The following is a 14,377-nucleotide window of genomic DNA, read 5'->3' on the forward strand; positions in this document are numbered from 1 at the left end:
GGCCCATCTGTAGTCTGGGGCCAAGGTGGCCCATCTGTTGTCTGGGGCCAAGTATTTGGCCCACCAGCATTCTGTGAATCCTACCCAAATAGGACTTTTTTGGGGCATCTCAGCTGTCCGACGGGTACGTGGTTCTTCTGGGAGACGAGAGTAGCCGGGCTCTCACTAGGTCTCCATCTGAAGTTTTGTTTTCGGTACCGAAGCCGCGCCGCGAAAGTCTGTCTTGGTCTCGCCTCCCTGCTGTTCGCTTTGTCTGTCCTAGGACTCTGTGTATCTCTTTTGTGTCAAACCTGCATAACCTGTTTTGTTACCTTGTCCTGCGTTTGTTGAATTCCTCCTAGGCATGGGGATTAAGCTGAGAATGTGGCAAACAGAAGACTTCCAGGGATGACTCCTTCTCTTTCTCTTTATGTCCCCAGCAGAATTTTCCTCCCTACCTTTCCTTAGCAGCGTTGCTTCTCCAGATTTGTCAAACTGCTTTTACTCTCGCCACTTTTGTATGTTTGTCTGGTTTATGTAAAATGCTCTGAGAAGTCTAAATGAGGTGGTTAATTGGACTTTGATGTAAAAGAGAAAGTGAAATTGAAAGCAGAAGGGCCTAGGACGAGAGTGAGTATAGAGGAGACTAGGTCTGGTGGTAAATTAGAAAAGAAAGTAATAGTAAATCCAATTACATACCAGAAAAGATTATGTTGTAGAAAAAATTGTCTGGTCTGGACTGTTCTTCCCTGTTTTTGTATCTCCTGACTGTGACGGACGTAATGGGACAGATTCCCTCTACCCCCGTGGATTTATGTTTAGCTCATTTGAAAGATATGCAGGCGACAGCTCACAATCAGAGTGTGAGTGTCTGCAAAAAGAACTCTGGGTGACCCCCCCACCCAGCCTTCTTCAGCAGAAAATTATTTGGTGTGCTAAAATGTTTTGCTAAAGTTATCAAGCCCTGGAAAATGAGGCTGGAGAATGCTAAAATCATTTGTTAAAAGCTTTGTCTTAAAATTTGGGAGTTACAGGAGTAAGATTGGCAAAAATACCTCCTGCCACTGGAAAATGTACGGCCGATGTTTATTTTGCGCGCTTTAAGATCTTTTAAATGTGTGTGTGTGTGTGTGCATGTGTGAGTGTGAACATGTACAAGACTGTTAGCATGATGTAAAATTGAGTGAGTTTAAGTTTAAATTCAAATGGTCATTAAGTTTGGGCGTTACCAAATGCTTTAAAGGATTATTGCATTGTTTTAAAGAGGAACTGTAGTTAAAGAAAATGTTTCATTAATTAAAAAAATTATTAAGGTTAAGTGTCAGAAATTTTGATGTAAAGGTTTATCACTGTTAAAAAAAAAAAAAAAGAGAAAATTGCTTGGGTTTCTAAAAAGAAAAAAATGGGCCTGTATGCCTATCCACAGGAGTGAGGGGTGGTCTGGCAACAGTACAGCTTAGCCAGCCCACGTGGTGGCACAGGCCCTGGAGGGAATCCACGTGGTGGGACAGCCAAAAAGGGGGTGTCCTTGCATGGTGGAAGAGAAGTGGGGCCGGCACCAAGACAGTTCATCAAGCTCTGAGGAGTAGGATGAAAGGATGAAAATAGGCTGTTTGGCAGGACAGGCCATGGAGGCCTCTCTTTTGACTCTTTTGTTTTCAGGTGAACTTTGGAAACCTGGTGGTAAAAATGAATGGTTTGGCTGGAATTTTTAAAAAAAACTGCCCCTTGAGGTACTAAGAATTAAAAAAAAAAAGTTTTTTAAATGGTTAAAAAGTATATTTATCTGATGTAATTTGATTCCTGTGCTATTTTGTAATTCGGATGTATTGAAAAAGCAAAGATGCTGAGACTGGATTTCATGTGTTTGTAATTTTGGTGACTGTTTTAACTTTTGTTACAATTGTTTTGGATATCAGTTTAATGATTCAGGTACTGAATTTTATGTGATGTAATAGTAAGACTCGTAACTATCTTAAGTTACACATAATGAGGCAAGTATAAAAGTAAACTCTCATTAACTCTCTGTATGTAGGAGGAAATGGCAAAATGGGCTATCTCACTACTTTATTGGAAAGCTGAATGGATAAGTATTTCTAATTTTGTAATTGTAATTCTTGCATTAAGGAAAAATTGTCATTTGAGTCCAAAGGTCTTCATGCCATGTGGTAACTGGGACTAAAGAAAAAGAAAAAAAAAAGGCTCTTTTAAAACGGGCAGCCCAAAGGCAAAGGGCAGTACCGGTTTCAGAATGCCTCTAAGCTTCAGAGTTTTTCCAACACAGATAAGAGCTAAAGAGCTAAAGTGTTAGTGTTAAACAGAGGTTAGTAAAAGACCTTGCAAATCAAGAATGCATTTCTAGATGAGAAATTTGGAAGTAAAATTGTCCTAAATGATTATTGCAAAGTGAGAAAAGGAGAATTATGGCTACCAAAATGTTTAATTGCCATTCCAGTTTCTTTGTAGGTTTTTTGTAACAGTTTCCAGCAGGCCCCACAGAGAAGGACAAATGAGTTCTACAAGTTTGTCAAGATCTAACATTGGCCCTTAATAAGTTCCAGGTAAGAGCATGCTTAAAAACTACTTATTTGTGGACCACCTTGTTGCTTTTAATTGGAGTAAAGTGGCCTCTTGTAAGACTCATTGATCTGAAATCTGCAGTTCAAAGCCAGCCCGGGTAAAGAAAGGTCCCTGTGAGAGTCTTCATCTCTAATCAGCTAGCAGAGTGCTGGGAACAGAGTCGTGAGTCGCTTTGAGGCTCAAAGTGGTAGGGTGCTAGACTTGAGCTGGAGAGCTGAGGGACAGCACTCAGGCCCTGAGTCCAAGTCCAGTGATGGACCAAGAGAAATGACAAAGGTGCATTTATACCAGCATGGAAAAGTTACTCCTGGGACAGAGTGATTGCACATCCAGAGGCAGTAAGCCACTGCTTGGATGACAGAGAGCGTGTCAGATCCTAGAGTCACTCCTGTTTGGCCTTTCAAATGTTAATCAGAGCCGGGAGGTCCTAGAAGACTAGTTCGTAAGCATGCCTTTTATTGCCCATGTCTATCTATTTTGTAACTGGACAGGAACTTGCCAGTCATCTGCGGTAGTGGGTAGTAAAGCCAAGTTTGTTAAATAGGGGATAGTTTGAAAATCCCAACCCCCTGCATCTACTCAAAGCCCTGACTGGCAGTGAGAATTTTAAGCTGATACATCTGTTCAGGAAAGAAAGTTTGTGGACCTGAGATTGTGTCCTTATTGAGATCTGTTAAAGGCCTGCAAAGGTAATGTAGGCACTGTTAGGTCATCAGAGATCAGTTCCCCAGCCAGTCGGGAAAATGCTTTCGCAAACTAAGATATTAGAAGGCTACACTGCGGTAGCTCAAAAAGAAGTCTGTGTAGTTGTTTAAAGTTAAATGGTAAAGATAATTTCCAGTTTGGAGTAAAGCTCCTAATGGACATCTGATCCTGCAGCCCCTTGGTAAAGTGGAATAAAATTATAGATTCCTGGCGAGGTAAGGTCAACGTCCCTGAGTCAGCCTGAAGAAGTTACAGAAGATGAATGATCTTCGCCCATCAGCCCCCCCCCTTTTTTTAGGGCCAAGGGACCAGAATTGTTTTCGGAAAGATGAGACAGGATAAATTAGGGGCATGGACAACAGGGTTAACAGTGTACAGAAACTGCACTTGTGAGAAATGGTTACAGGCCAAACCTTCTATGTTGGTTAAAAAAAAAAAAAAAAAAAAAAAAAAACCCTAGCCTTATTGGAAACATTTGATTTAAACTTATTGTTCTGGCAAAATGACCCAAGGGCCATTGATTGCCTAAAGCTGTCTTGACATTCAGTGATGTGCCAGCCTACAAAAGCTAGTGTGCTTAAGAAGGAATCAGGAAAATACAAGGAAATTTGACTAAAGTTATGCCTTAGGTCAACTTAGGTTAAGCTTCTCTAACCAGTCTATGGAGAAAGTTGCAGGTAACCCAGAAGGTGTGACATTCTACTGGAACCACTGGAAGCCACTGCTGCCTGATACCACCATGACCCCTGCCCATTGCATTTGAGTGAGGATCAAGGAGAGTCTAACAGTCATCTGGAAGAATCTACATTTTCACCCTGTGTAGCCCTATTGTGGTAAAACAAATGGGACTCTTATCATGAGCAGCTGATTTCTGCTGGAAAGTGCTTTGGATCTGCTGAAACTAAAATTTTGGGGGGATATTCTTGAGTTGACTGGAGATAACTAGCTCTATTAAGAAAATTGGATATTGTAAGAAATTTTCAAGCAGACTGGCCTGCTGCTAAAATCAAAGCATATATGACAGGCTGGAGAGTCACTTCCAGGCAATGCCTGGAGTGGGGTATTAAAATGTGTCCAGATAAATTAGGGTGTGACCTCAGAAGAAAGGGAGGTAACTGCCATCAGGTGTGCCAGATACCAAGGTAACTGGACAGAGATTTAAACTGTCTGGGGGCATCTTCATGGAGCCCTCCTGAGGGTGGATCTTACAGATGCCACTGGCCAACCTTAGGCACTTAAAGGCACTGGAATCAGGAGAAATCCACTCTAAAATAGTAACTCATGATAGTTAGCTCTGGTCTGGCTTTTTAGAAGCAGCAGTCCCCATCAGGCTGACCCTTGCCCCACCTTTGTTTTCCCTAACAGCCTGTGGGTAGAGTCACAGTAAATTGCCTTGATGTAGCTGAGATAAACTAGATTCTACAAACCAGAGGAAGAGAAACTCTAGCAGCAAAGAAGCCCCAGAAACTGTAAAGAGGAAAGTTAGTATAGTAAGCCTTGGAGAATAAGAAAGGGATTTAAAAAGTCAAGTGTTACAGAATGTTCCAGTAAGTCACTGCTGGCGTGAGGAAGTAAAAGGTGGTGTGAGTAGGGATATGTTAAACTGTATAAAGAAAGACTTTAGAAAAGAGAATTAGGGAAGCAAAAACATTTCCTTTAGATGAAACGGTTTTGGCATGCTAAAAGTAAGAATGACAATCCCTAGAAAGTTTGAGTGTGTAGCAAATGATATCAATATGTCTTAAAATTAGAGCTTATGAGTAAAGTTGGTATATAATCAAATTGGCTATTGCCCCAGCCCGTGGGGTTTCGTCAACAGGAGCCCGAGGGGGAATTGACCTGAATGAGAGACAAACCAGACACAAGGAGGGAGACCAAGACAGGATTCTGATCAAGGTCTCAAACTTTATTTTTGCAGGGCAGCTTATATAGTAATCAGCAAAGGGTAACTCACATAGACAGCGTCATTAGGTTGCTAGGTTACAGAACTGTGGGATGTTCTTTCTCAGGACAGGGACTGGATAAGTTCACAAGGTTGTTGATTAAAGCTGGACCAGATGTTAGGCTTAACAGGCAAAGTTGTAAAAGTATCAAGTGTCCTTATCGGTTAAGTCTTAGAGTTTCTTTATTTACAACATGAAAGCCAGACCCAGGTGTCCCTATCAGCCAAGTTTTGTAGTTTCTTTAAGTTACATCCAGACAGCTATTTTGGCTCCCGGCAGGCTATAATATAAATAGGTAAATAGGGCCAGAATTGGGGGTTCGATGTGAAACTTCTGTACCTGCATCTGCGGGGTTAAGGGGACTTATGTGATGCCATCTAAATGTTAACCAGAAAGATCTCATATCTTTAACTGCTTGATTCCCTCGCTGAGATGGTTTTGTAGGTAAAGCCTGGATTTGTTCATGTGTGGCCTTAGGAACAGCAGGGTTGTTTGAGAGTTGGTTCACCAGGTCCCCCTGGTTTACAACCCTAATCTCCACTTTGTTGGGACCCCTTACCATTGTTCTGTTAATTCTGCTTTTTGGCCCTTGCATTCTTAATAGGCTAGTACAGTTCATGAAAGATAGAATGTCTGTTATACAAGCCTTAGTACTTACCCAACAGTATCACCAACTAAGGCAACAAGAGCCTGAGACCAGCCGAGAAACGGCTCTCCTGGTTGAATAAAAGATTTTATTCAGTTCAAAGAAAAAGGGGGGAATGAAAGGTGTCCTCCAGCCAGCATAGACCGCAAACATAGATTAGGCATGAACAGCCCCGTTCTGTACCTCAACAATCTATAGAGCTGCAGCTGGAAAGAGCCAGAAACAAAATAGGATGCCTGTGGAGGGAGATACCAAATTGTTTATGGCTTGAAAGATCGTAAAAGGGTCTTTAGGTCAGTCCCTGGCGCCGTTATGGCTTGAGTACTGGAGAGATCGTGAAGGGGTCTTCAGGTCAGTTCCTGACCCCTTCCTGAACCCTGTCCCTTGCCTTATTTAGGCTGTCCAATCAGAATCCTGTAACTATGCCTTTAGCTTCTGTAAACCCGCTTCTGCAACCCCCATAAAAACCCCTAGAAACCGAGCCCCGGGCGCGCCATCCCTGCGAGGACTTGGACGCCCGGGTACCCGTCCCATAATAAACCTCTTGCTTTTGCATCCATCGTGTGTCTCGCTGTTCCTTGGAGGGGTCTCTCTGACTGATCGACTTCCCCAAACTCGGGGGGGGGTCTTTCAACTTTTAATTAATGTTCAAATCCCAAAATTGAACTTTTGCTCAGACATCCCTCTAGGTATCATAATATTTGGCTTCATTTTCCTCAAAGCAGGTTCAATAAAATGACTAAAACATTGTAGATACTATGGTATCATACGGAAAATGAAAAAATGCAAATATTTAGAAAGTATTACATGGAGGGGCTATGTCAAGAATTACTTCCTATGTTTGGAACATTTTTTTTTTCCTTTTTGCTGGTCGTGGGCTTGAACTTAGGAGCTAGGTGCTGCCCCTAAGCTTTTTTCTTTGGATTGAGGCTAGTGCTCTGCCATCCAAGCTGCTTCACTTCTGTTTTTTTTGGTAGTTAATTGGCTATAAGAATCTTATAGACTTTCCTGCCCTGGCTGGCTTTGAACCATGATACTCAGATCTCACCCTCCTACTTAGTAGTAGTTAGGATTCGAGGCATAAGACACCGGATCCAGCTTGGAATCACTTTTGTCGGGTAAATCTGTTCCTAACTTGCATCCCTGTTTCTTAGGAAATGAAATATAGGTTAGAGTGAAATCACTCTGTGGGTTCATATAATCCCTTTTTCCTACTGGCTCCAGAATCATAGGTTAAGTTGAGCCTAACATAATAACAATATGGATCTGGTATTAAAAATTGCTGTTTTGGCTGGGCACTGTTGGCTCATACCTGTAATCCTAGCTACTCAGGAAGCTGAGATCTGAGGATCTCAGTTCAAAGTCAGCCCGGGCAAGAAATTCTGTGAGACTCTTATCTCCAATTAACCACCAGAAAACTGGAAGTGGTGCTGTGGCTCTAGTGGGAGAGCCCTAGACTTGAGCTGAAATGCTCAGGGACAGCTCCCATGCCCAGAGTTCAAGCCCCAGGAACCACCAAAAATGCCATTTGCCCAGTGGTTAACAGGTGCCAGGAAATGAGCAGAGATGGTATGTCTTATCCTCATACCACAGTTTTATGAATTAGGTAACTGTAATTTCTTCCCATGGTACAGATAATTTGAGATTACTCTTGGAAGCTTTATTTACCTAGAAACCATCTGCTCATATGTGGTAGAAATATAATTCTAGCTCAGTTTGGCAACCATCAGAGCCTCTCCACACCACCACAGATGACTGTGATAATTCTCGCTAATGTTAAGACACATCCTGACTGGTTTTGGTTGCTTAGGTTGAACACGTAGTTGTGGAGTTATCCTCATTAAAACTCTGATAAAAACGTAATGACCGGGCGGGTAATGTGGCTTAGCGGTAGAGTGCTCGCCTTGCATGCATGAAACCCTGGGTTCAATTCCTCTGTAACACATAAACAGAAAAATCCAGAAGTGGCCCTGTGGCTCAAGAGGTAGAGTGTTAGCCTTGAGCAAAAAGAAGTCAGTGACAGTGCTCAGGTCCTGAGTCCAAGTCCCAGGACTGGCAACAAAAACAAACAAGCAGCAAGAAAAACAAAACAAAACAAAAAACCCTATTGATCTTAGATGAGCTCTTACTTTATTTCTTCAGGGATTTGAATACAGCCGTTCTGGAAATCCCACTAGAAATTGCTTGGAAAAAGCTGTGGCAGCACTGGATGGAGCTAAGTATAGTAAGTGACTCACATTTCACAATAGAGATCTGTAAATGTATAGAAACCATCACAGAGGCACAGAAAGTAGAACTAGAAAGAAATATGAGATTTTCTGGGTCAAAATTCTTGTTTTAGTAAGACTTGGGCTTTTTTACCAGGATGTTTCAGTGGGTCTAATATATACATGTGGAATCATCAGGTAGAAATAAATGTGTATAACAGGAAAAATGCCAATATTTATTATCTAGTGTTCATGGGACTACACTTTTCATCTAAAGCTGTTGGTATAGTTTAAAAAATACAGCTTATAACTTTAGTTATGAAATATAAACTTTCTTATATTCTGGCTCATTCACTTGATAATGTGTGCCTGAGAACAGCACTATGGTCATTTGCAAAAACCAGTCATTCTTGATAATGAGCTTTCAGAGTCTAAGAATTAACTCCTTGGATTTTTTTTATTGTTCCTATTGTTTGTTCATGCTGGTAAGTTGTCTTTGTAGATGTAGTGGATAAGGGCAGAATAATGAATAGAAAATAAAAGTCTATGTATCTGTCTTACATGTGCATATACACATACATATTATTTTAAATCTATCTTATTCTTGAATGAGAATGGAAGTTTTGTTATGACCTTTATTAGGAGACCTGGAAATGCAGCAATGATGACTGATCCACAACTATTAGCAGGCAGTTCATGACATAAAGTAAACAAGCAAATACTGTAGGTGCTTATCTTTGTTTTCTTTGCTTCAAGTGTGTCATTTTGGCTTACTCTTACTTGATTTTTATATTAGGTTTGGCCTTTGCTTCTGGTCTAGCAGCTGCTGTGACAATTACTCATCTTTTAAAAGCAGGAGACCAAATTATTTGCATGGATGATGTTTATGGTGGTAGGTAACCTCTTTCATTCGTGTGTTGGCTGATATTTGAAATATAATAATCTGAGCTGTGAATTACATCAACAATATTGCTCTATTTCTGATCATTTATTTTCTTTGAAAGATGTGACAGGCTCAAGAGAAGTGTTAAAAAGTAAGTCCTAGGTTCTGAAAGTGCTGATAAGAGATTGTTTAGCATTGACTGTATTATGTTAAACTACAAGAAAGAGAATATAGGCCTTCTGGTATTTCTTTATTCTTTTTCTTTTTCCTTTCTTTCTTTTTTTTTTTTTTTGCCAGTCCGGGGCCTTGGACTCAGGGCCTGAGCACTGTCCCTGGCTTCTTTTTTGCTCAAGGATAGCACTCTGCCACTTGAGCCACTTCTGGCCTTTTCTATATATGTGGTGCTGGGGAATTGAACTCAGGGCTTCATGTATACAAGATGAGCACTTTTTACCACTAGGTCATATTCCCAGCCCGAGGATATAGACCTTCATCCACTTTCAAACATATCCTGCTATATTGAAGATAGTGTGTAGAGAGAATATATTCTATACTAATTTTATTTTTTTGTATTGGTCCTGCTGCTTGAACTCAGGGCCTGGGCGCTGTCTTTGAGCTTTTGTGCTCAAGGCTAGAGTTCTACCACTTGAGCCACAGCTCTACTTCTGGCTTTTTGATGCTGGATTAGAGATAAATGTGTTACAAGCTTTCCTGCCTGGGCTGGCTTCCAACTTAGCTTCTCAGATCTCAGCCTTCTGAGTAGCTAGGACTACAGATATGAGCCATCAGCACCTGACTACTTTAATCCTTTTGATTATATATAAAATACATATATGTATGAATTTATATATTGCATCTTACATATAATGTATATAATATACAGTAAATGTAATATAAAATATATGTAATATATGTTAAATATATACATACATGACCCTGTATGTGTTTATATATTTGTATATTTTAGGTGTAAGATCTGCATATAAGAGTGTACATGTGACCTTTCTCTCTCTGAGCCTGGCTTCACTCCATATGATAAGTGTTGGGAAGATGGAGGGGAACATAAAAGGAATAGGCCGGACTGATCAACAACAGTTTATTGAGGAACAGCGGGATTGGAAGTTGTGCAAGGGGGTGAATTTGGGACCAGGCATATATGGGGTCTGAGCCATTAGGCAGGTTATTGAAAGCACTACTAGGTCTAAGAAGTTGGAGCTTTTCCATTTGGCCCACAAAGGGTTGTCTACAGCTGGGCCTAGGTGAGATGTCCTGCCTGCATATCAAAAGTTTCCCATAGAGGTTTTGCCTGGTGCCTGCATATCAAAGCAGGATCACACATTGAGGTTCCTGCCTGGTGTGTGTATGGGCTTGAGACAATAGGGTGGGGGGTCAATCCTTCATATTCCATTTTTGGATACATAGAAAGAATGTGCCTAGTGGGGAGAGGCAAGCCCTTCATATTCCATCTTTGGATACATAGAAAGAATGGGCCTAGAGTGAGAGGCAGGTCCTTCATATAGGATCTTTGGATACATAAAAAGAATGGGCCTAGAGTGGAGCAACAAGGAGAACAAGGCAGATTCCCATTATTTGAAACCCTGAAGGAGTATAAAAAGTTGAGGGATGTCATGGTCTTTTCTGGCTACTTTCTGCTGACTTGGGAGTGTTGAGTCACCGGGGCTCGGGCAGGGAAGGGCAGTGTCCGGTTGCCTGCAGTGCCTTGACATGCTCCCAGGTAGTGTCCTGAGCAAGGGCTGACAAACTTGGAAAAGGTGAGATCAGGCAAAAGGCTGACAACGTGGCAGGACTAGTTGTAAGAATGACATAGGGAAACAAACCCTGGGCACATATGGAACATGATCCCAGTTTGGCCTATTGCTGGGAAGGAGGAATTTCCATATACCTGGGGATATAGTATGGATAGGAAACAAATAGCAGGTAACAAAGTCAAGAATGTAAACTTTTGTCCAGTTAGAAGGTAGATAGGCATGGACATTAGATGGGCAAGCCTCTTAACTTATTTCCCTTGATCTCCCTGCTCTGGTTACTTTTGAAAGGGCAAGCAAAGAGTGGCTCCATTTAGGATGTAACACCAGGATGCAACCCTCTCACTCCTCTCCATGGTTCCTGGTTATCTAGCCTGGCCTGAAGATCTAGGTGCTTGTTGCTGGAATAGCTCAGTAGGCATTTGTTTGATCTCAAGGCCTGGGCATGGTCCCTGAGCACTTCTGCTCAAGCCTAGCACTCTACCACTTTGAGCCACAATGCCACTTCCAATGTTTGGCTGGTTAGCCTGGCTCTTTGCTGGTTAGTTGGGAGATAGAGCTCTAGAGGGATTTTTTCTGCCTGGGCTGGCTTTAAACTGCAGTCTTTGCCACAACCCCCTTTTTATTTTCAACTAAAGCAACAGGAGATCAAATAGAGATACAGGTTTTTTTTTTAAATTGCAAATGATACTTTTAGGATACTGAGGTTGAGACATTGTAGGTGTCACTAAACCTTTGTCATTACAACAAAGATTGCAGGAGCTGGTGTCCTTTTAGCTCTGTATTTAAAGTAGCTTACATATTAAACAGGAAAAATGGCATTTGAGCTAAAAGGTATTCATTTGAAGGACCTTGACATAAACACTTAAGTGAACTTTGGCTTACACAAACAATTACTTTCATAGATGGGACATAAAGAATGAGATGGTAGTTTTTACTGTAAATCATAGTCAACTTAATTACATACCAACTTTACTCAAGCTCTACCTTTTAAGACATACTCATACCATCTGCTACATACTCAAACTTTTTGGCAGTTTTCTTAATTCCCAGAGAGCATACATACCTTTAGGACAATTGTTACTTTCCAAATCCTTTTTTTTATCCAGAGGAAACCATTTCTTGTTTCCTCAATTTCCCTTTCCAAGGCTTTCTTTACTATCTTTAAAAAAATTACATTTCTCCTTACTGGTTCTTTTTATTACTGCTGTCTAGAAGAGGATCTGGGCCTATCCTGCTTCAGGACAGTGGCTGCTTCATGGGCTAGTGAGTCTGCTAGGTTGTTAAGGAGGGATATGTAATCCCTTTTGGTGTCCTGACAATGAATGATGGCTGCCTGCTCAAGGAGCAGTGCAGAATCCAGGAGGTCCTGGATAAAGATGGCAATAGGGGATCCTTTTAAGAGTTAAAAATCCTCTCTCCAGGCAGCATGGTGGAGGGTGCATGTTAGAGTGACCAGGTCTGCCTGCTGTGAGGTGGTATTGGGGCAAAGATTTCACTTCTATGTGTACAGGATAGCTGGGTTCCTCCAGGTTACCGTGAATAATGGCATATCCTGTCACATAGGGAGAGCATCTAAGATAGCTGCCATCAACAAATCTGTTAGGGGCCCCAGAGATAGGCAGGTCTGGGATGTGGGAGAATGGGTTTAGAGAGAGATCTAGGGTATTGGGAACAGAATGTATGAGAGGTTCTGGTTCTTGGGCTGAGGTGGGCAAGAGGATAGCCGGATTTTAGAGGGGGGGAGGTTGTTGAAAGAATAGGGTAGCATCAAGGAGAAAAGCATGAAGAGTCTAGATTTGTGAGGGAGACAAAGGCTTTGTGGCTGAGGAAATCCTTAAGGGAGTGAGAGGTTAGAATGTGGAGTGGGCTGCGGAGGGAAATTTTTTGGGTCAGAGACAATGGGGCCACTCCTGTGTCACCTTATCCAGTTGTTTGGATAGGTACACTATGAAAGAATCTGTCCTAGCCGCCCCAGGGGACCATGCAGAGATAGTCAGGAGGTAGTCACGGACAGAAGAGTAACTGACAGGAGGTTTATAAGAAGGTTTATTAGTGGGACCAAATCTCCCCTGGCATCTGCACCTTAATCCAGGTGGTAGCTTATATAACTCTGGGGCTGGAAGCGAAGTAGATAGGTCTGAATGGTGAGTGGGAGTGGCCAGTTATAGCTTTAGGGTAGGGAGTTGAGGTATGGTTGAGCTGGGGGCTACTGGGAGAGGCTGAGCACCTGAAGTGGGGGAAATAACACTCTAGGGGGTGAAAGTTGTCTTCTCGATTTTGACAGAGAAAGGAAAAAGGGTTTGTTAAGGTTTGGGAGGGAGAGGTTAGAGGCTTTGGACAGAGAGAGCTTTTAAGTAGGTAGATAGGACCTGAGGGGGAGGGGGATAGGAGCTGAGGTGTAATGGGGGTGGGGGGGAATCCCCCATCCCTCCAAGAGTCCACCACTCAGTGACAGTCTCAAGTAAAAAGATGAATTTATTGGGGAAGTTCCGGATGGACCAGTCCCAGGTTTCAGAAAAACATATAACACAGAACAGGACAGTGGCACAGAGACTTACTTCCGGAGGATTTCCAAGTACTGACAAACCAATTCAGTTCCAATGGAGAGCTGAATTGGGATGCCATGGGGACGACAGACACAAGCCTCAGAACATGTGGCATAGTGTAATGGTGCCTGAGCTGGCCTCCCCCAAAATAGGGGGGTGGGCAGGGTCACAGGAAGCTCCCAGTTCCAAGCACTTGACAGGCAGGTTCAGTAACCTATAGGCCATGTGCCCACCCCTGTTTCTTGGGGTTCAGGAACTCCCATTACCTGGGGATGGGGCTTCCCCCCATGGGCACACCCATCAAGAACTGGCATGCGGATTCAAGGGGGGGGGGCACTATTGTTTACAAGGAGAGGGAATCTTCCCAAGCTTCTGAGCAGACAGGGCTGGGGAGGCAGTGGAGATGGAGTCAGCTTCTGCTGTCTTTCGCTGACCAGATCTGACCTCCATATTACAGTAGGAGCTGAGAGAGATTGGAGGGACAGGAGGGGCTAATCAAGAGGCCTTTTACTGGCAGAGTACAGAGGTTGGTCTAAAGAGAAAAGTTGGGGATCCACATATGGAAGTTAAAGAGGTCCAGGAGGGCCAAGAGGTCTCTCTTAGATTGAGGTAGTGGATAGTTGAGGAGCTCCTGAACCCTATGGGGAGGTATGGCTTGTCCCTCTTGGGTAATGGTTAGTCCCAAATATACAACTGATCTTTGGCATATCTGGGCTTTGTCTTTGGAGGCCCTATAACCCCAGGAAGCAAGGGAGTTATAAAGGAGAGTGTTTGAGGTTTAGGTCAGCAGAAGGGCTTCAGAGAAGGTCATTTACATATTGAAGGAGGAGGCTGGGGGACAGATCTAATGAGGCAAAATCCTTTTGCAGGGCTTGGCCAAAATAATGGGGGCTGTCATGGAACCCTTGGTGAAGCACAGTCCAGGTTAGCTGCTGGGTCTGGAGAGTATCTGGGTCTTCCCAGGTAAAGGCAAAGAGGGGCCTAGAGGTGGGGTGTATGGGGATATGGGAGTGTAAGGTGTAGGGATTGGACACAATAGAGCATGTTGGAACAATTGCCTGGTTCATTTTTCGTAGTCTTTTGGCTTTTTGACTCCCAGGATTGGGGTGTTAAGAGGAG

General features: G+C 42.7%; 1 protein-coding gene across 1 annotated transcript in view; it reads left to right on the forward strand.

Annotated features, from left to right (window-relative positions):
- LOC125355296 (cystathionine gamma-lyase) overlaps positions 1–14,377 on the forward strand; it is a 48,600-nt gene that overhangs the window by 3,265 nt on the left and 30,958 nt on the right. The window contains exons 2-3 of the mRNA XM_048351580.1: positions 7,996–8,077; positions 8,857–8,952. Of these exons, the coding sequence (XP_048207537.1) occupies positions 7,996–8,077; positions 8,857–8,952 (178 nt within the window). The remainder of the gene's footprint in view (positions 1–7,995; positions 8,078–8,856; positions 8,953–14,377) is intronic.

The sequence above is a fragment of the Perognathus longimembris genome, chromosome 7, assembly GCF_023159225.1.
Source record: "Perognathus longimembris pacificus isolate PPM17 chromosome 7, ASM2315922v1, whole genome shotgun sequence".
Classification (NCBI taxonomy): domain Eukaryota; kingdom Metazoa; phylum Chordata; class Mammalia; order Rodentia; family Heteromyidae; genus Perognathus; species Perognathus longimembris.